Source organism: Struthio camelus, chromosome W (genome assembly GCF_040807025.1).
Source record: "Struthio camelus isolate bStrCam1 chromosome W, bStrCam1.hap1, whole genome shotgun sequence".
Taxonomy (NCBI): Eukaryota; Metazoa; Chordata; class Aves; order Struthioniformes; family Struthionidae; genus Struthio; species Struthio camelus.
Genome location: NC_090981.1, coordinates 3,073,263 through 3,095,027, shown reverse-complemented (window position 1 = coordinate 3,095,027; position 21,765 = coordinate 3,073,263). Strand labels below are relative to the sequence as shown.

Sequence of the window (21,765 nt, the reverse complement as noted above, 5' to 3'; positions counted from 1 at the left end):
TCTTCTTAGCGTCTTGCAAGCACCAGAGATCAACGGATGCAGGATCAGCTGGGAAAATTCTCAAAGAGCAGGGTAAAACTGACATTCATCCCTTGATGGCTGCCTTGTTAGATAAATTGCTCTATTCATGTTTTCTATTTGATTTTCATCAACTTGCAGATGATCCAGTAACAGATGTAGCCACTAGTTCTTTTGTGTTAGGTTTTTTCCCCCCAGCTATGATATGCTAAATGATTTCAGCCTTACACCAATTATCCATGGCAAAAGATTATTATTGCCTGGGGTTGAACCTAGAGATTTAGTGAGCTAGTGTACAAAATGGCTGACTTCTACTCATTTTTATTTCTTGCAGGAAGAGAGCAAGCAATGCTATTTCATATTCTGTACTCACTTCCTAATTATTTCCATATTCAGTTAAAGAGATTGAAAGCAATCTATAAAGCTCTTTACAGTTTGGGCCCTGTCTGTTTTTGCAAGAAGGATGGTCTGTGGTCAAAGCAGTGGAAATTGAGGAAATTGAGGTTGGATTCTTGGCCTGTTACAAGGCTTTAGTGACCTTGGGTTGTAGATAGCTCAATCTCTTTGTGCCTCAACTCACTATTGATAAAACAAGAATAAAACTCCTCTGTCTGACAGGAATACTTTTGTACGTATACAAAGATTTTAGAGGCACTCTGGTTTTACTTCGATTAATGCTTTATAAATACCTATGTAAATAATTTCAAAGGCAGAGTCTTTCCCCATTATGCTCTCTCCTGACACTTGAGAAACAGAAAAATACACCAACTAACATACTTCACACCTCAGTATTTGTGGTTTATGGATGATGGCAATTTTGTTCCCTTTTTTTAATAGTACTTGATCCAGAAAATCATTTTTCCTTCTACTCTTAGAGTGAAAGTCAGTTCACCTTGACAACGCACTATAAGCTCTATATATTTGCCAGAATGGATGGAGATGACGGATATGTTATTTGGGTAGAGGTGATAGGTTTTCTGGAATCATTTGACTTGCATGATAGGAAATACCTTTAACTAACCTTACCTTTGTTTAGTAATTGTGGCTTATATCAGCAACAAAGTTGTAAAAACATTTTATAAGGTAATAAAAGTTCCCTGAGCAGTAGAACCAAGGAATCCTGGCTTCATATGGTGTATGTCTAAAGGGTGAGCTCTTGTCAAGATATCTGAGCGTCTAGCAAAGAGCAAGCTCATACTGCAACTATGTCCTCAGTGAAGATACTAAAGAGGTTTCTCTCTTCTCTGTCCATCACCTATTTTCATTAAATTTGAAGGAAGTCCATATCTTCAGTATGAAATTCACTTGAAACTGGCTGATGAGCTCAGAGGTATTAGGGGGACAGATGAAGAGAGAGACAGGCGTACATAAAGCATGATAACCTAAATCTTGTTTCCACAGAAAGTCAGGATAAAAAACGAACTGAATAATGCTACTGAATAACAGTAGCAAAGGCAGGTGATAATTTTAATGGCACACAGAGTCTCACAACTGAGAGCAAAGACTAGTCTCATCTCTGAGTCCTGAAAATCCCCATAAAAAACTCTTAATTTGTTAAGACCAAGATGAAGATGAATGCATAACTAGACAGATCAAGACTGGACAATGATTGCCAAGTTCTCAGTGCCAAGAAGTGCTCTTGGCTCTTATTTCAGTGGATGATGCTCTGACCTTCAAAACAGGTACTACGAATAAGCATATACCTAAAGGTATGCAGTTACCTAAAGGTATACCCATCCTGCCACCTGCTTTCTTAAGCTCCTCTGCAATAAGTCACGTTACCAAGTGTTTGAATGTCTCTAAGGGGCTTTGAAAGGAGACTGGATTCCTGTTTATTGCACTGAATCTATATTAATCTCCTAAATCTTAAAAATGCTTGCTGATTGCTTGCAGGGCCCAGGAAGGACTTTTTTTCTGCCTCTTTACAAAACTTGACTTCTGGGGCTTAGGGGTTTTGAAAGTGAGATATGCAGGATGTAATTGGTGGGAGGGAAGTTGTTTTTCTTCCTGTGAAGTACACGACAACCAGAAAAAAGGATATGAGATAGGGTGCAATGGTGTATTAACATATGCCTCAGACACCTGATTTGTGGGTTTCCCTATGCACTTGGGGCTGAACCAGTTACCAAATCTTTGGTCAGGAAAAAGACTTCCCCCAGGACTGTTGAGGTGGTTTAGTTTTTTTTACCTACTCCATATCAGGGGAAGCGCCGCAACTACGACAGAGCCCGTCGAAGGTTTTCAGGGCACTGACCCGAGCCCCTCGGCGCTCCGCCCGTCCCCAGACCAGGCCGGGGGCGGGTTGCGGCCCACGGGGTTTACAAGTGCTACGCACCTCTCGGAACGCGGCGCCGATTGGCCGAGCCCTTGCCAGTGACATCAGCCGGCTCACTTTTCATTGGCCGGCCCGTTGCTGGGACTGTAGGGCTTCCAGAGAGGCACTTAACCCACTCGGCGCCGCGCGGCTTCCCCACGTGACGGGCGCTGCAGGAGGCACCCCCGGGCCCTGCCGGCCGCCCCCACCCCCTTCCGAGCGAGGGCGCGGGACGGGGGTGCCACGTGAGCCTCGGGGAGGCTGCGGCAGGGGAACCGCGAGGAGGAAGGGGAGCCCATGCCCCGCTCGCTCTCCCCTGCGCCATCGCCCTTTTAAGCGGGCGCGGCGGGGCGCCTGGAGTAGCACGCGGCATGGGGAGGGAGTGCGGAGATTGGCCGGGCGGCCGCCCGCTGGACACCCCCCCCCCCTCCCGTGCAAAAAGGCCCTTCTGAGTGGAAGGGGGAGAAGGTAAACAGAGCTGGCTCGTCCTGCCTGCTGACCAATCGGGGGGGGGGGGGGGCTCCGAACCTGACGTGATGGGATTCGGCGAAACTGTTACTGAGCGGGAGCACGCGGGCGGCGAGCGCAGCACCCGGCGCGGGGAGGCCAGCAGCGCGCCCAGCGGCTCCGGCTTCATCCCTGCCGGCGGCCGCGCCTCGACGCCCGCCGCCGCCACCACATCCGGCCCGGCCGCGCGGCCGGCGCCCCGCGCCTCGGCGCTGTCCTCTGCCTGCTGAGTGCCACCTCTCCCGCCGCCTTTGGAGGGGCGGCGGGTGAAAGACCTACCCCAGGTGCTGCTCCCTGATTTTTATTGTTGTTTTTATTTTTTCTCATCCTATTTTTTCTCTAAGCCCCCCCACTTGAAGTGGTGACAGTGCTGCGAGCTCCGAGAGCAAACCATGACTTGCGGCCCCCGGCGCGGCGGCGCGGTCGGCCCCGCGGGCGCGCACTGAGGCGTCCCGCGCCGCCCGGGGGCTCGGCGGGGCGCGGCTGGCAGCGCGGAGCGCAGCGCAGCGCAGAGGAGCGCAGCGGGGGGGGGGGGGGCGCGCCCGCACCATGTCGGCCGTCGCCTACATGGACTTCGTGGCCGCGCAGTGCCTGGTGTCCATCTCCAACCGCTCGGCCGTGCCCGAGGCGGCGCGGCTCAAAGTGCCGGGCGAGGGGGAGGTGAGCAAGGAGCTGCGCGACCCGCGCGACGCCTGGAAGGACTACTGCACGCTGGTGACCATCGCCAAGAGCCTGCTGGAGCTGAACAAGTACCGGCCGCTGCCCGCCCCCTCCGTCTGCAGCGACAGCGTGGAGAGCCCCGACGAGGACGTGGGCTCCGACAGCGACGTGACCGCGGAGCCGGGCTCCAGCCCGGCGCCCGGGCCGCCCCCGCGCCTCCGCGGCGCCGCCGCCCCCAAGGGCAAGCTGCCGGCCGAGAAGCGGCACAAGTGCCCCTACAGCGGCTGCGGCAAGGTCTACGGCAAGTCCTCCCACCTCAAGGCCCACTACCGGGTGCACACAGGTCAGCGGGGCCGGCGGGAGGGGCCTGTCCTCGGGTGAACCCTGCGCGCCGCGGGTGATGCAATCCCACTTTCTCCTTTTTTTTTTTTTTTTTTTTTCTTTTTTCTTGTTCTACCTCCATCCCCCGCCTCCCCGCAGCGCCGTCGGGGCGGGGGATGTCCGCCCACCCGCCGGGGCCGCGCGCGGTGGAGCCGCCCCGGGCTGCCTGCGAGCCGCCGCCCGCGCTCGGAGCGCAGCGCCGCGCTCCCGAAAACTCCCGCTTTGAGCGGGGCGGCGGCGGCCTCGGCCGAGTGGGGTAAACTTTCGGCAGTCGGAGCCGCTGGGGCAGAAGCGCCTGGTCTCAGGAATTCAGCGGCTGCTGTATCGCTCTTATCTGCTAGTTTCTTCAATCAGACTTTGTGATCCAGTGTTGCAGCGCGCTAATTCCTTAGTTACGTGACAGCTGCCTTCGTTATAGGCACTTATTATAGCCCTGCCTGTTGCGGAGTAGCTGTATGTGAAGATGCTGAGCGTGTTTTCAGTGTTTTCAAGGAAATCCTTGCTACTTTTCACAGTATTAAGCCCAGGAAGAACACGGTGATTTTTTTTTTTTTGCTGATGTAAATGAGCAAGCTTCGTAGACGTTGGCATTTTACCCACTTGCACTAGCAGAGATTTTGGCCCATATTCTAAAAATAAATCAGTGGCCTGAAGTAAAAAAGCCATCCTGATGTGCTTCAAAGGACATGTATTTGCTAATGCTTAACAATTGATTCTACCTTTTGAAGCTAGGTTTAATTCATCAGTTTTGTTGTCTGTGTTCTGGTATCTTACAACACATAGGATGGTTGTGACTGCTAGTGTTTTGCCTCTGTCCTGTATGTCATTTCTGGTCTATGTGAAGTGAACTGTTAATCTAAGCAGAGCTCCTCACAGAGGCAAGGCCACATCTCCCTTGCACAGGGATGAATTGGCACCTTTGGCTTTTGCTGGCAGACCCACTCAAGCAGGTGAAGGACCAAAAAGGCTTGAGGGGGAAATTTCAAAAGCACATGCCATAAAAACCTGGGTCACCCCTACAGACTCACAGTGGAAGAGACTTTCTTCAGGGAGTTGGGTTACTTTGCAAATTATACCAGTAGGTTAACTTGTACTCACTAGATGTGGCTCACTTGGCCTAGAGGATTTGGCTGCCGTCCATACGGTATTGGCTTCTGCTCTGTCTAGTTGTTCCCTTTTATACCTGTTATCACAACCCAGCTGAGATGGCATTTTCCACAAGGGCTTCATTCATAAGACTGTGTGCTTTAATACCCATGTACTTGCCCAAGTGGTTTAGAGGGTGTGGCAAAATAAAAAATATCTGCTGCTGCAATTCTTAGTTCCCCTTGGCTCTGTCTAAGAACTAAGAGCATAGTAATTGTAGACTTTTTTTTTTAAAGCCCTTTAGTGCAAGTGGCTGAATAAAAACTATTACATGTCTGAATTGCTATTGGGGTCACAGTGCCAGTACACAAGGCTGCTTAAAATTGCTCTAAATTAAAGGGCGATATATGAGTATGGAGAGGAGGGGATCAAAGGAAACAAACACTGCCAGCGTTTATTTTGCATGCTTTACATCCGTTTTGTAGATGACTGTTTTTTTTTTTTTCTGGATTTTGTATATTGTCAGTGATGGTAAGTGGTGAAGTACAAAATGAATATCTCGCTGAGAAACATACTGTGAGGCATTGCTTTAGTATTTAGTGCTGTCTGGGTAGGGCATTGCCAAATCTGAGCTTTGGCTAAACTCCTATTGCTCTGGCTTGCCTGTTCCTCTAGCTGTGTTTGCATTGCAAAGAAGGAGACCTGGAGTTGGCTGCCTACCTATGTGCTGCTGTCCCTGCTGGCAGATTTCTTGTACGTTTAGCTCAAGAGGTCATGAGAATGAGGAAGACTACTGGATGTAGTGAGGTTTGTGGTTAGACAGTTAGGAGTGTCTCCCTGAGCCAGGAAAGATGATGGTCAGTGATGACCCTTAACTACCCTCAAGGTCTACCCCAGGGATTGTTGTATTATCAATTCAAAGATTCCAGCTCTATTGCTGTTTTGGAGGCTGAATGTAACTGATATCTTGCAGGATTTTGGCTCACAAGTGACAAATGAAATGCATTGGTATAATTTCCATGTAGTACTCAATGCTCAGATATCTACCCTGATATGGAGACTGAAATAGGCATCAATTGGGATAGCATTTTGGGTGTTGAGATGCAAATTAATATACTGCACAACCCACACCATTTGCTGTAAGCAGTATTGTAATAAGTATCTTCTGAAGTGGCATGAGGTTTACAGTGTGCTGCCCACAAGTGGGTGGCTTTAACTCGAAGTATTACATGTTTAACTCAGATATGCTAATGTACCTTCACTGTAGTTCTGTGTAATTAAAAACACTACAAATATCTAAAGTAATAAACATTCAGAGCTTTCTCATGTGAACAGAGTTAATTGTAGATAACCAAAATACTAAATGATACTGCTAATGCTAATTACTTTTGTAAACGGTAGAACAATTCCATAGCAACAGTGGGATACGATTGGACCTCCAGAGTTATTCATAACTGCGTGTTGCTGAGACCATTAAACCTCCTCAGTATGTTTTCTTCTTTTTTGAATTATTTCTCTCTCATATCTCTGAGCCTCTTGAATCCCTTCTATCTATTTTCCATTTTTTAATCTGAGATGATTTTCCAGGCCATCAACTTGGTTTCTTGCTGCTTGTAGCCTTTAGTTGAAGTAGGTACATAGCCATTAATAGAAACTTCCTGGTCTTCAATTTTTTAATATTTACCCTCATTCTCTCAATCTTGGAAAATGATCTCGGGATTTCTGTTCACACCCATGATCTTCCTTGTACCAACATCCCTTTTTACTCATGGATGCTAGCTAATCAAGTTAGAAAGCTCTGAATACTGATTTGTGCTGTGTGCTATTGAGAATCTAAAAATTCACTGGACTGTCTTTTGTCATCTAATGGAAAGTGAGACATGACATGACAGATAAGGTTAGAAGAACAAAGACTTGATGTTCAAAGGTTAAAGGTCTGTATCTTATTAGTAATTCCCTCAACCTGTTGGTTCAAAGGCATCCTGTATTTCAGAGACTAAAAATACCTGTGTGATAACTATTAGTTTGCATGAAGTTTGAGGCTTTGAGTTTAGTTCAGTTTCCAGAAGACCTATATTACACACCCATCCAAAACTGTCTTCTGTGGTGATCTTAATGAAAAAGTCAGTTGATGGCACTTGCAAAAGCCTGTGATACAAGGACAAGCCTATCACTAAAACTAAAGTGTTGCCTGTCTCATCACTACTACCCAAAAATAACTTGGAATTTGTTATTTAAATTCTGATATCCTGGACGGGAACACTATTACAGGTAAAATTGTTCCATGTGAACTATTTCCAGTAGCCTCTCTGAGGTTCATGGTAGAAGATAAAAGGTGGTGTTATCCCAAAGAGCTCATAAGCCAAAAGCTGTTTGTCTGGAGGGCAGGTGGAGGATGTGATATACAAAGTGACCTTATCCTCATAGATAGTACTATGAGACCTAGAACATGTAAACCCAAAACTAAAATTTGGAAGTGGCAGGAAGGATTACAAGAGTGGTCTATCTGCAGGAGAGTCTTCAGTATTGAGGTGGCATGGGCAGGTCTTGCAGACTTTTCCTTGAAGGACTTCTGAGCATAGAAAAAGACCCAGACACCCAGGCAAGATGTGGACAAGACCAGAGCTGTAGAAGCAATGCAGAGGTCAGGAGAAAGCAGGTGACAATGCAGAACAAGACAATGACAAGTACGAGCAGATATGCAGAAGGTTAGCTTGAAAATACAAAGGCTTCTTCAAATAGGTAACTTTAGGGGTTTGAGAAGGCCAGTAATATGGTTATTACCTTAAGGAAAAAAAAACCCAAAAAACCCACCACCCTTAACAGAGAAGGATGTGCAGGCCAGAGGATTTCCAGGGAAAATAAGGGCAGATGAGAGTAAACAAGCAATCTCAGTCAGAAGGCCTGGGCAAGGAGTGCTGAGCAAAGGGCAAGATACTAAAGAAAGATACAAAAGAATGGCAGGAAAAACTAAATTAAGGAATGTATATGTGATAAGGTGTGAAGGAAAGCCAATTAAAGGGTATATGGCAGCTGGGAGCAGATCCTCCTGGCTAGGAAAAAGCAATAGAGAAGGTACCATGAAGTTAGTTTGTGTGATGACTCTTACAGGACCTGTAGAAGTTTACTTGCTTGGGGAGGTGAATCCCAGACACTTCCCAGAATTAGTGTTACAGTTTGGGAAGTCCATGTCTACATCAGGTACTCTTAAGAGGTTGGACATACAAAAAAGAGTTGTGTAAAAAGTTCTCCCTCTTTAACTGGGCTTTGCAATCAACTATGTCATCTTGTAAATTGGGTCCAAACAATGCAGAGTTTTCTAACATTAGGCACTGCATACGCCGTTCAACTCTTTTGACGTTTTGCTCCAATTGATAGTCAGTAGTAGGCCGTGGGCAGAAATATGGATCGCCATTTTGCAAAGTGAAGCTGAGCATTTCTGGTAAAAAGGAGAGAGAAACACTGCAGCTGAGTGTGGCAATCTAGATATCACAGCATTGGGCCAGGCCCCATATCAGTTCAGTGTGGTTTTGACTGAGCTGCTTTATCATTTGTATTTAGATAATTGCTAGCTTGACAGACTGTACAGATGCTGGTATGCTGACAATCCTCTGCTTGTCTGGAGCTTTTTGGGGTATTTTATGGGAGCATAATCTGAAATTTAGCATTTTAAGCCCCCTCTTATCCAGCTCATGTGACGTCACATTACCACTTCCTTTACAAAAAGACCAAAGAGCAGAGTGGACCCAGCAGGACATTTTTGCTAAAACAAGACCTCCATCTGAAACCCCTGTTCCCAAGAATTTATAAAAAATGTGTAAATTCCTGGAGTACTAATAGGCATGTTTCCAGGTCTGGGAGAAACATGATCATATTGCCTGGAAGCCTTGCTAGCTGAGCAAGGCAGGCAAAAAATCATAAAGATTAAGTTCAATGTTGTCCAACTTCCAGTTGTGTGTGTTTTTTTTTTTTTTTGGTTTAAAAAAAAAAGTTAAACAAGAATACATTTCACAATGGGAAAACACTCCAGAAAAGTTTACAGGGGTTGCATTAATGCAGTCAGTGTAAGGAAGTGCAAATGTAGGAGAGAAGCAATGAGCAGGCATCACCCATACAAATGTGGCTCCTGTTGCCAGATGGATATATTGAAAATGCAACTCCAGCATGTTCCAGCACATTGTCGTGCTGTGGTATTGAAGACTGGTAGGCGGCAGTGGCTGCTGCTGCTGTTCTTTGTATGTCTTGCACTCCTAGCTGCTAGGATCAGTGTGGGAACAACTATTCCCCTTCATTAACTGCAGTACTGTTCTGTGCTGCGCTGTCCTTTGTTTCCTTGCAGAGCTCCCAAACCTGCAGCTGGAAGAGCAGGGAGAAGCCAAGCTGAGATTAAAAGGCCAAACTCTGGGGTGGTGATAATAGAGCACATCTCAAATGAACATTATTTGTGAGAATATAGTTTATCATCTAGATGCAAGCTATGGTGACTATGGATAGCCTGTGAACACTCTATAAATGCCTTGCAATTGCAAGAAGTCTGAAATATTGACTAATGAATTAATAATAAAATAATGAAAATATCTTTCTGAATACACAAAAAATTGAGACCAGTGGTATAACTTAGTTCTGTCAAAGATGGACAGAAGCATTTAGTAGCCATGTGTGTTTCTGGCCTCGAGTATTAAACGTGTCTGTACATGAGCAATTTGATAAGATAACCACTGCTCAACTTCCCTCACATGTGTCTTCAGAGAACAGAAGAGCATATTGGAGTGAAGACAACGCTTGCTCTCAGAAGCTGGGCTTAGCTGCTGCCCATCCAGCTGTGGTAGGCCCTAAGGATGTGTTGACTGGATACTTTGGGCCAGCCCCATCAATGTGGGTGTTGCAACACCTATCTCTGCAGAGCCAGGTCACCCAGCAGAGTCCAAAGAAAGGCCTTCAGCCAAGCACCTTAAAGAGGGAGCCCCAGGTGTGCACAGGGCTGTCTGTGCTAGCACATCGTCTGTAGTTCGGTGCCTGACTCCTGGCTAGAGAGAGATGCTCCTTTCTAGGATGCCTAGCCACAAACCTTCTTCCGAAGCAAGGTGTCTGTGCCAAGCCATTCCCTTTTGCACTAGAGGGGAAAAAATCCATAACAGCAGTGTACCCAGCAGCTCAGTAGTTGGAGAATGCTACTAGCAGCTGAAAGACCTGTTTTTCAAGTCTCTGCTATATGGAGTTTGGAGAGAGTCCCTTCTGACTAGAACAAGCTTTTGCCCCTTCCCCTGTTGAAGCAGCTCCCTTTTAACAAGCATTTAATTATTTAGAACAGGAGCCTAAATCTAGTGCTCCTCGATCCCAGGTAAGTACCCTAAGCACCAGACTATGAGTTGGTCTCTCTATTGCTCAATTAATATTTCAGTATTACTATAAAATGGAGGAAGTTCAAATGGCAAAAAGATAGGAAAGGAGAAGAGGTAGAAACTTACTCCAGAATACTCAAGAGTTTACTGCTAAGGATATTCCTCTTGGCTATGGAAAGTGTGGACTTAAAGACCTCTTTTTAAATTCTACCACAGAGTTAACTTCCTAGGTAGTGTCCCTGACTGATCGATACCAGGGGGCCCAATCCCCCAAAGAAAGCCTTTTCCAAGGCAAACAAGGAGGAATCTAGTTCAGGAGAGAAGCTCCAAGGATATACCTTACATCCAACGTTGTATCAGATGGGAGTAACAGCAAGACCGAGTCTCACAGGGATTTAGGCATGAGCTAGGACTCTCAGCAGAGCTGGGTTTTGGTAGGTGCTTTTGCATCTGGTCTTTTGAAAGAAACGCAAACACCTGCATGTGTAAGCAGCTGTTGAGTGGTGTTTTGGAGGATGTTAGAGCAGTCTAAATACTTGCTGAAGGCAGCTTTTTAACACCTTAATCATCCTATTTAGGATGTTGTCCTGAGTGCTGGTGGAATAAGCCCCTTGGTGCAAATTATCCATCCATTGCCTATCCTGTAATTGCCTGTCTCTGATTAGGGGTCTGTTTGATCTGTTGCCAGACTAACTGGTCTGGGTTTAAGTGTTCTAGAGATCTTTGTTTTATACAAATAGTACCTACATGCTGAGCACTGATCTTGGTCTGTGCTGCTTCTCACCAGTATCTGTAGCTTTGTGGTTGCCATGTGTTTTAATGATCCAATTTTGGAATATCTCAGAAGAGGAAAAAGGCTGCTTGAAAGGCCTCCAATCATCTGCCCAGAAGTGGGTGTACAGATGCATGCAAGATTCATCTTCATCAGAATACCTTGGATTTTGACTGAGTGTCCATGTGCAATGTCCCACAGGAAATGACTCACTCGGTATGTGGGGGAAGCAAGGACACTGGAGGAAAAAGTAAGAGACCTGAGATAACAGCTATTCTGGGGCAAGGAAGAAAGCCTGTCTCTCCCCCCTCCCCCTCCCCCCCCCCCAAATGAGCTGGACCATGTTTGTGGCATCTATAGAACCTGTGATACTTCAGGAGACGCTGAGACACTCGGGAGTGGTGGCTGAATGGGGAGGGTCATAGGAGGAAAAAAAAAAAAATGCTTATCATGGTCCAGTCTAAGCCAAGGATTGTAGTTCAGGACCAGATCTTCCCAGAATACAAAGATTTCTTTAGACAGTTCAAGCTCCAGCAGCCACAGAGGTTCAGGAGGATCTTGGAAGACAAAAGCAAGAAGAAGGTATGTTAAATTCTCTTATTTGAACCATGCAGAGTTGATTCTCCATGTTGAAGCTGTGGGAGTGCTGCTTTCCCTCCCTTCCCCCCCCCCAGCTTCCTGCAAACACCAGTCCTGTTCTCCTAAGTAATTTTGCTCTTGTCTGATGACAAAATGTTTTCTGTTTCCTTATTTCAGCATGAGCAAAACTGTGCTTTTTCCCATCTCCCTTTTTGCCATCAGCTCACTCAAATTTCTGACAGGAGGGGTTGGTCCTGCTGTAGTCCTAGGTCATGGCTAGCTATGCCATGTCACATGGCCAGGTATGGAGTGGAAGTCAAGCACAGACATTGCATCCCAGAAGTTGAACTCAAACCATTCTTCAGTTTTGATACACAATATAGTTGCTATTATGCATCCTATGCATATGCTATTATGCACAGAATATAATATGCTATTAATATGCACATAATATGCTATTATGCACAGAATCTGAACCTGAGAAAAAACTTCTTCACTGTGAGGGTGACAGAGCATTGGAACAGGTTGCCCAGAGGGGTGGTGGAGTCTCCCTCGCTGGAGATATTCAAAACCCGTCTGGATGTGATCCTGGGCAATATGCTCTAGGTGACCCTGCTTGAGCAGGGAGGTTGGACTAGATGATCTCCAGAGGTCCCTTCCAACCTAAACGATTCTGTGATTCTGTGATCCCAGGCAGCACAGTCCCACCATGTGCCTGGTGGTCTTTTCATTGGTGCATATGTCAGTCAAAGATGTCTAATTAGCTGACCATTCATGCAGCTGTAGCTACATTCCATTTGACTTTCTAATTAATGTATGAATCACTGTCATTAGCATTATATGGTAGCAAACTGCTAGCATAGACCCCGGACTCTGGAATCATGGCTGTGTCCAACTTTGCTTCTACCACCCAGAAAAACAAAGCAAGAAGTCTAGAAAGCTGTTCATCTTGGCCAGACTTCCACCAACAATTTCTGAAAGTCTTCTATAAAGTCAGCACTCAAACAATTTTAGTAATTCACTTAATATTTCACTCCTTCACAGAAGCTCAGTTTGCTCCAGTCCTAGAGCATGTCCTGTCATAAGCCAAGAGAATAGCCCAAGTGTATGATGTCAACTTTGTCTTCAGTTTTTTCAACCCCCCCCCAAAAATACTCAGTCCAGAACTTGTCTGCTGCTTGCTTGTCTGAAGTAAGTCATCTTTGTTAAAGCCACTGACCTGCAGCTCCCAACCTCAGTCTTCCACATCAAAGGCAGTGTTTTATAGTGAGAAAACAAATGATGAATCAGGATAGTGGGTGCTATCTGTATTATTAACAAGTCTACTAATGCCCACTTTATCTTCTTTTTTTTTTTCAGAAACCCTTGCTGCACCAAGATTGAGGCATGCCAGATTTTCCATGTTGCAAAGTAGGACAAAACTAAATAATTGACTTTCTAGTCAGAAGAAAATGGAAAGTCACCTGCTTTGGGTCATACAAAGCAGCTTGGATGTTTTCTTTCTCCCAGAGAAAGAAAAAACTAACCATTTGAGGGGGAGGGGGAGGAGAAGGAACAGGGTGAAAAGACCAACTGAAGCAAGAGAACAGAGACCAAAAGGCAATGGCGTGTACATCCATATGGGATTTAAAGCAAACTGGGGTTGCAGAAGCAAGAGTTCTTCAGACTCCAGAGAGGACCTGTGAAGAGCCAAAGTCAGGCTGCACTGTTCCCCCATCCCAGCACATACTGCTTCCCTAGCTCCATCCCTGGAGGCAAACAGGACAAAGAACAGGAGTTCTACAGACACACCTACTCCAATAACCTGTAAACCAACTTCTGTTTCATTTTTTTACTGCTGTTACTTCTGTAAGCTGCCCTAGATATGTTTTGAATACAATTATTTACATCTTTTATCTCTTGTGATCAGATTGCTATTGCACATAGTTTTGAGTTATTATTGATACATCATCATTGTCTGTTCCTTCATCACTCGATTAAAATCCAAGTTAAGGCATACCTTAAAACATAAGAAGTATACTGCCACCAAAGGAAAGGGTATTTAATAGCACTCAGTTTGTGTTTTGTTCTGCCTGTTTCAAGCCTTAGGGATACTAATCCCAAAGAGGGGAAAAAAAACATAAAAAAAAATATATGGTTGACTTGGACGTGGCCTGGAGATCAATAGCATCAGACAGACAGCACCAGCATGTATTGCAGCTTTTTGCACTATTGCCTGTCCAGCTGCATATGAGTTGCAGCATATCTCAAGACTTGTTTGCTCTGTAGACTCTTGCATAAACACCTCTCTGGCACTTTAAAAAATAGTATGTTGAATATAACTAACAAATGCAATGCCCATCTTTGCTGAGTGCACAATCATCACATGTCAACAGCTATCTCTCCTTTGCTTTATAAAGCCTTCTAAATGCACGTTCCACCACTGCTCTGCATCTATTAAGTCAGTCACTGAACCACCATCTCTCTGGGCTTGTGTAATTGGTTATGGCTTTGTAACTAAGGGGAACAGTAGATTTCCAGGCTCAGAGACAATCACTGAGGGCCTGGAAAGGTCTCCCTCTCCTTGACTCTCTGCTCTTGAAAAGTCTGGAGTTTTAACACTTTCTTGTAGCAGAGATTATGCCTGGCCTACTTTTATGTATGTGTCTCTAAAGTGGTTATGACAATCTCCTAAAGCTTGTATTGTCAAGGTGATGAAATTGTTTTCTGTAACTGTACTTTGGGACTTGGCTGTAGGTGGCTTGTGATAGGTTCCAGTTGTAGTTCTTGTGTATTTCAGGAAGTGCAACTGTTCATATCTTTTAGGGATCTCTGCTATATTTGCCACCCCGAGCACATAGGCAGCCCTTCTACTTATAGGGGGGCATATCCACCCTGCGCAAGGCTCTCTGTGAACCTGTGAAGTTGTTTCTCTCCATTCCCTGGTGAGCGATGCTCTTATCTAGGTATTGTGGTGCTGCAAGCTTATCCAAGGAGTCTTGAGCAAGTGCTGCCTTTTCCCATACCCCTGTTGTTATGTTACACCTAAAACATTTTCCTGTATCATGTGAAAGGGTTATGCAGGGGAATGGTGGTGGAAGTCACACCACTCCCATTGCATTTCAGAAGGAATGCTGGGAACCAGGCTCTGTTTTTTTTTCTTGTGTCCAACAAGTACTGAAAAAGTAGGCTGGTTTCTCAAGGGATATATGGGGTCAGATTCAAAACACCTGCTTTTAGGCATCCAATTTGGATATTATGGTGCCTAGAACATAGACATTGAGCCTCAAAGACAGTGATCCTGGTTATTTAGCCTAGGTACCTGTCTCCAATAGAATTAGGCCCTTCTGCTGGCTGAAGAGCTGTCAGGTAGGTGATAAGAAATGTTGCCTCTGGGGAAGGGGCAAGGATGCCTGAACTTCCTCCATTGCTCTGGAGTGTAGGCACCTGACATAGGGCCATATAGTAAATGGAACACAGGAAGCAGGCTATGCTGTGGCTGGCCTAAGAGGCTGCTTTAACATAGGCAGTCTTACTCACCTCACTAAAACTGTACCAAATGCTGGTCAGTCTGAGACAGTGTAGTTTGCCTGTCAAGGAACACCATTAATTAGAAGCCTAAACCATTAAAACAACTACATTATTTAAGAGTCTTTCAGGAGCAGAGTGCTTTCAATGCCCGTTGTGTGGCTAAATCTCAGCTTATCTAATCTATCAATCATCTTCCTCTTTGATGTTACATCTTTGGATGCCATCAGTCATTCTCCCGCAGCCCCCATTCTCTTTCCTAAAGCTCTGCAATACTTTCCATTCCTGGTTGTCCTTCTGGCTTCTGGGCTATTCATTCCTCAAGTCTTTAGTCTGGTTTTATGTCTTTTGTCTTTGCTGTTGTGTCTGGGGAGTATTCCAAGGCATACTTTCTTGTAAATGACTCCTTTTTTTGGGATCTGTAAATGTAAAGTGAGCTTGTGTGCTGTGCCAAACTTCACAGTATCAAGAAATACTGGAGTGCTTCAATTTCTTTCCAACTCTTTCAAGTTGGAAAAACTCCTGGGATAGTTTTTATATTTCACAGTTGACTATAAATAGCTGCCAAATAGCTGTCATTTATATTCCCTTCAGGAGATTCTTAAGAAAGGGAATTAAGGCATCAAAATGCACTGGTACATGGTGTCTGTGACTGAAAGCTTTTGTGCAAAGTTAAAGTTTTCATTTCCTTCTGTGACATATAATTGAGTCAGCTTTGCAGGTGAGGAAGAATTGGGTCTGTGACTTCATGCAAGAGGTGAACTGGAGGGATTTGGAGAAATTGCAGCGAGTACTGTTCACTTCAGACATCCTGGTTTTTAATACAAATGTGCAGTGTATTTTAGGTTAAAAGGTGGTCGGTTTGGTTCTTTACCACCATAGCAAACATTCATATTGATAGAGCTGTGACTAGTGAGATAATGTTCTCACCCTCAAATCAGCTATCTAAGAGATGGAGGGGAGTCCTTTTTTTTCTGGAGCAGCATGGGTTTCTAGGGGAAGGGACAGGAAAAGAGAGGGGAGCATAGGCCTTCTTTCTATTTTAGCCCTTGGGCTGTGCAGCTCTCCCATTTAAATCCTCACTCAATTCTTCCCAGACTGGACTTACTTGTCCTAGGTGAAAGATTTTTTTGGCTTCTTTTTCAACAGTTACAGATGATTTTATTCAGCAGAAAGGAAGTGTTAGAGGAATAATACTGGTGTTCCTTTCTCAAGCCTCCGTAGAGAGCTCAGCATAAAAAAATGTACAGGAATAGGCAGAGCTCATCTGTTGTTATGACAGCATTTGGGGGTCATGTAAGGTTCTGCACTAGAGTGCAAGTTTCATGCGGTTGGGTTTTGGCTTCTGCTAGAGGTGAGACTGAAACCTGATGAAGCAAGTGATCAACAGCTCCGCAGACACTGGCACCATGGCAAGAAACCAAGGCAGTTTTTCTGCTCAGCAGCGCATTCCCTGGCTTCTCAGCTGCCCTGCTACAGCAAAGTTTATACATGTTGATACCCCTCCCCTAAACTTCTTGTCATCTTTTCCTCCTTCAGGTGAGCGACCATTCCCCTGCACGTGGCCCAACTGCCTTAAAAAGTTCTCTCGCTCCGACGAGCTCACCCGGCACTACCGAACCCACACTGGTGAGAAACAGTTTCGGTGCCCCCTCTGTGAGAAGCGGTTCATGCGGAGCGACCACCTGACGAAACATGCCCGGCGCCACACTGAGTTTCACCCCAGCATGATCAAGAGATCCAAAAGGTCCAGCTCCAGCTCCTTGTGAAGGCAGAGCTGGCCCAGGGAGGGGAGCAGGGGGAAGCGAGCTGCAGCAAGGACATGGTGAACAGCGCAAGAGCAGCCTGCTGCGCTACTGCTTGCAGTCCCTACTTGCAGTTTGAAAGCACATGTAGCTGAAGTTCAAAAAACAAGTACTCTCTGCCCCCCTCCCCACCCTTTGCTGGGAACAACAGTCTTAAACAAGTGAATTGCGGAGTGCGAGGTGAGGGAAGGGATGGCGATCAGACTAGGCAATGACTTTCTTTTGTAATTTAAAGCATTGACACTGGTGTATATACGTCTGACTGGATGGTTTGGCCTGTGACACCACAGTAGCGTGATTCCAAGGTCTTTGTGATTGCTGTGTCATGAACCTGTTTTGTTGAATAATGTAATGCTGCTTGTATTTAAAATTTGTTGAGTAAAACCACTTTCCGAGTCACTTAAATAATTCTCAAGTAAAAACTCCATAGCACATTTTAGAAGCAGGTTTACGTCTATCTCAGAATGATCCTTCATTTAAAAAGACTGTTAAGAGAAACATTGCATCTGTTACTAATAGCATCTGAGTGACATACAGAAATAAGGTGAATTTATACTCAAGACGACCCATTAAAGTAAATGGGTCTTTTTAATTTTTCTTTGTATTAACTATACTTTTGAATATAAGCTACACTTTTTTCCAGTAAAAAATGTGTATAATTCAAGCAGATACTTAAAGCAAAAAAACAACAGCTCAGTCATTTTCTGACAGTATGTATATTTAGCTCTATTATTCACTCACTCACCTGGAAAAAATACAAGTCAGCCTACGTAATGTGGCAGGGTTATGAGGGCAGAAACATACGTCTCTCAATTGATCCTATACTTTCATTTGTCAATAAATACTGTACTGTACTATAGAAATGCCACTAACAGTGCTTTATCTATCTATCTATCTATCTATCATCTGCTGTGTTTTGTTTGAATGGATGCATAACAGCAGCTACCATCTTTATAAACTGCTGCTTTTTTAAAAGGTTTTTTTTTTTTTCTTCATACACTTGCCTTAAAGATTTAGTCTCTTCATACACTTGCCTAACTCCTGCAAAATCCAATGGGAGTTGTGCATGCTTATGGAGAGAGTAGACCTTTCCTTAAGAGCACTCTGCTAATGGAAACAGCTAAAATTATTTCAAAGAGCACTTTGAAAGGGCTCCTATATATCTCTTTATAGCTGTTTCTGTAGAGTATGGGGGAAAACCGTGAGCTAGTTGGAAATACAACACAGAAGGTGTGTCATAATATTCCTTATGACATAAGCTTCCTTAGGTACTTTGCATTGTACCTGTGTCATGTGTAACACGTCAAATACTGATAAAGGCAATATTGCATTTATTTTAAAGCTATGTTTTGCTCTTTAAGAGGAGCAAAAACATCACTGAAGGAAAACTTTAAATCATTGTCATTATCTGAGTATTTCATCTTTGTTTATGTTAAAAGCATGAACTGTAAGAGGTTATCAGTGACTTTTCCCTCCCCAACTATTTATAGGGGGAGAATTATGTTTACACATTTTTCTTTCCAGAAACATTCTTCTTCTGTTCTGTTTTTACCCCTTCCTCAAAAAGAAGAAGGGGAGGTGCAGCCCTACTATAGAGACTTAGGGCCAAATTCATCTTGGGAGTAATCATACTGAAATCTGAAGCGTTTCCACTACAGATGAATTTAGGTCATCTTGTAAAATTTTGTACATAAAAATCTTGTTAGTACACCTGCAATTACAGTATCTTATTGTTTTACCTGATAAAAAGCTTGCTTCCTAGAAACAAACAAAAAATTCAACTCAGAGAGTAGAGTATTTTCTTCTACAGTTGTATATGGCTTTCAGCATTAGAAATCAGTTTACATATAGTGTTTTTATCTGTGTAGTTCATGATAATTCTGTCTATGTATGTGAAGAGAACTGCTTTTAAGACATTAGGGATATTGAGCAGTCTGTGGAATAAAAAGGGATGTTTCTTCAGTGAAGACATCAGGAAACCAAGCACACGTTCTACCTCCGTTTCAGCTATTTGAAACATTTATTTTAGAAACCAAACTTTAATTTCTGGTGTCCAAATTGAGTTGTAGGGACGTATGTTCTTCCTAATAAAAAATAGGTAGCCTCGGTATTTCTATCGAGCTAGAAATATACAGAGTGTTCTGCTTACCAGTACTGTTAATGCTGCCTTGTTGAGTGGGGTCAGGGCCATATGCAACCCAGTGAGATTCAAAGGAGCATTCCCGTTCATCTTCATTTTTCTCTGTGAAGATCACACAAACTTTAAGAGTCAGTCCTACAGTCTGTATTGCTGCCATTTTGTAGGACAAATGCAGTACTTGGAAAATTAAGGCCTGATCCTGTGAAATACAAGACACTTACATCCTATCGACTACAATAGGTAACTACAGCTGATAAGCACCTCTTAAATCAGTATGCAAATATTTTGGTCACTTAGCTACCAGGATTAACCTACATATGGATGTAGATGTTCAACTTTAGGGATCTCAGCCTGAATATTTGGGGTAGAATGCACATTTAAAGAAATGTCATTGTTTCTTCAAATTCTAAAAGAATTAACAGATGGGGAGTACTTTGGTCCATGCAACAACAGAACATGTAGACTCATATTGTTATTACTTGTAACAAGACGTTGGTTCTGAAAAAAACCCTCCTAAATAGTAACTCATTTGCTCTAATGTATACTGTATTTCAGCATAGGACAGGTGGGATTAATGTGATTCATTAACCACTAGCAGAATACATTGGGAATGATCAGGTTTGGAGATTTTTATTTTATTGTTTTGTTCATTTGGGTTTTTGAGTTTTTTCTTTTAATAAAAGCAAACGGATCTAACACATGAAATAAACTCCAGGTTACTTCTTTGCATCTTGAAGTTAAGTTTAAGAAGAGTGTTGCAGTTGTTGGAAAGGAAAGGAAAATCAGGTTCTCTAATAACATATGTACTTATTATACTATTTTGGAAATAATAGTGCTGAAGTTAGGACAGCTCCTCTCCTTGGTTAAGAAAGCCCATTACTATAGAGAAGCCATGGCTTTAAAGGTATAGCTATACAACATACATCTTTTTTGAACAATTTTTCATGACCTGTATTACAGATCTATTTTCAGTTTGCAGATGGACTTAGCCCAGCATACACCAGACTGGACACATACTTCAGAATGCTGTTTTACAGATTAGTGATCTGTAACACTGTAAAATACCAACTTTCTGACAGTTTAATCAGTTTTATTTTTGTACAGTATTCGTATCCTTTATAAGTTATTTTGCTGTCCTGTTTTGTAAATCACATGAAATTGTAAAAAAAAAAAAAGAAAAGGAAAAAAAAGTAGGCATAGATGTTTTTGTACATATGTATATATATTGTCCAAATAATAAAAAAAAAAGGAATTAAAAAACCAAATGTTTTGAATAATTGGAGTCAGAGAGTGATCATGAAAACCAGTCTGGATCATTATAAAAAATTACTGCTGTGCATGATGAAATCCATGAGTTGAATGTAATATGAGCCAGGTTCAAAGATCTCAGTGTTGCTAATCATTATTAAGCTTGGGTCTTGTTTTTCTACTTTTCCCAGGTATTTTCCCAGACATTCCTTCTCTCGCTACTGCAGGGAGACAACTAATTTTGGCACAACTTGCAGTGGGGGAAGACTATCACCTCACCAGCATGCTCTGGCTCCCAGGGAGTTTCTTTTCATTGCTCAGTGGCTTCTGAGCTCAGACTGATGCTCTTCCTTGCACCATTCAGCTGCCCCATGAGCTAACAATGCTTCAGCCTGCACTGCCACGCTGCTGCCTTGAGATTTCCCTGCGTTTGGAAGGATTCACTAATGTAACCTACCTGTTCAGCCTCTGAAGGAAGGAAAGACAAGAAGCCCAGCCCCCAGAAGCTCACTGACACTTAATCGAGACTAGCTAAAAGCAACTACTTACACAAACTAACTTAACCTGGTACTGAATTATGCTAGGGTGTGATTGCAAGATCAGACCCAAGGGAATATTTAATCCTCTGGAAGGGCAGGTGAGGCAGAGGGATGGGATGGGATGGGATGGGATGGTGCAGTGCCGTGCCATCTGCAGCTAGAACAAGATATGTAAGCAGACACCAGGTTTTGACATGATACTTGTTATTTGGTGGTGTGGTCATTTTTACACCCAAGCATGGGAATTTTCTGTGCTGAGACTGAACAGCCAAAAGACAAATACACCAAACTCAGCATATAGTTTTCTGGTTTTCCTGTCATCCTTTTTAGGAATAAAAGGACACAGAACTGGGGCATTAAGCTCATTGCCCTACCATCCCATCATACAGCACTTTTCATAAATTTATCATTCCTCACTTAAAACACACTAATTTTTGTCTTTAGTGGTCTGAAAATGCTACCAAAATCTTCCTAATGTAGACAAGGCTTTAGCCTTAGGAGGACATTTCCAGCCATTGAGATCTAAGAGACTCTACAAAATAGTTCTCACATGAATGCTGTAAATTTCAGCTGAAATTTTGACTAGGCATGACCTATGAATAATAGAAACATTCCAGTGGATACTGGCAGTAAGACTTCAGCTGTGAAATGAGGAGGTAAGTGTGACCCTGAATATAGATCATCTAATTCAGAGAGCACAATTTCTACAAGATGTTTTTTTCACCCCTCTCTACTGAGGAGAGAAGAAAGGCAACATGACATACAATGCCATAAAAGTTCAGTTAAATGCCTGCAGCATGGTTCAGAAAACCACATGCAAGGGTAATCTCCTACCTCCTAGGGTGATTTCTTTCACTTCCATCAGAG

General features: G+C 43.8%; 1 protein-coding gene across 6 annotated transcripts; it reads left to right on the top strand.

The window, feature by feature from the left end:
• The first annotated feature begins 2,556 nt into the window (after positions 1–2,556).
• Positions 2,557–20,388, top strand: LOC138064065 (Krueppel-like factor 9). Of its 6 annotated transcripts, XR_011137299.1 has the most exons (4): positions 2,557–3,842; positions 11,096–13,465; positions 14,465–14,583; positions 16,706–16,843. XR_011137299.1 is itself a non-coding variant. In XM_068924869.1 (2 exons), exons 1-2 carry the CDS (start codon positions 3,389–3,391, stop codon positions 11,251–11,253), a joined length of 612 nt encoding a protein of 203 aa, XP_068780970.1. In that variant the 5' UTR covers positions 2,557–3,388; the 3' UTR covers positions 11,254–13,552. The 6 variants fall into 6 exon arrangements, 2 of the variants coding, with proteins under 2 accessions (XP_068780970.1, XP_068780969.1); XR_011137297.1 differs by having other exon boundaries at positions 14,465–16,848; XR_011137298.1 differs by lacking the exon at positions 14,465–14,583.
• Positions 20,389–21,765: the final 1,377 nt, after the last annotated feature.

Excerpts from the sequence above, each read along its gene's own strand:
- LOC138064065 (XM_068924868.1), top strand. The coding sequence starts at position 3,389 with ATGTCGGCCGTCGCCTACATGGACTTCGTGGCCGCGCAGTGCCTGGTG. Across the intron at positions 3,843-16,705 it reads CCACTACCGGGTGCACACAG|GTGAGCGACCATTCCCCTGC; the intron begins GTCAGCGGGGCC and ends TTCCTCCTTCAG.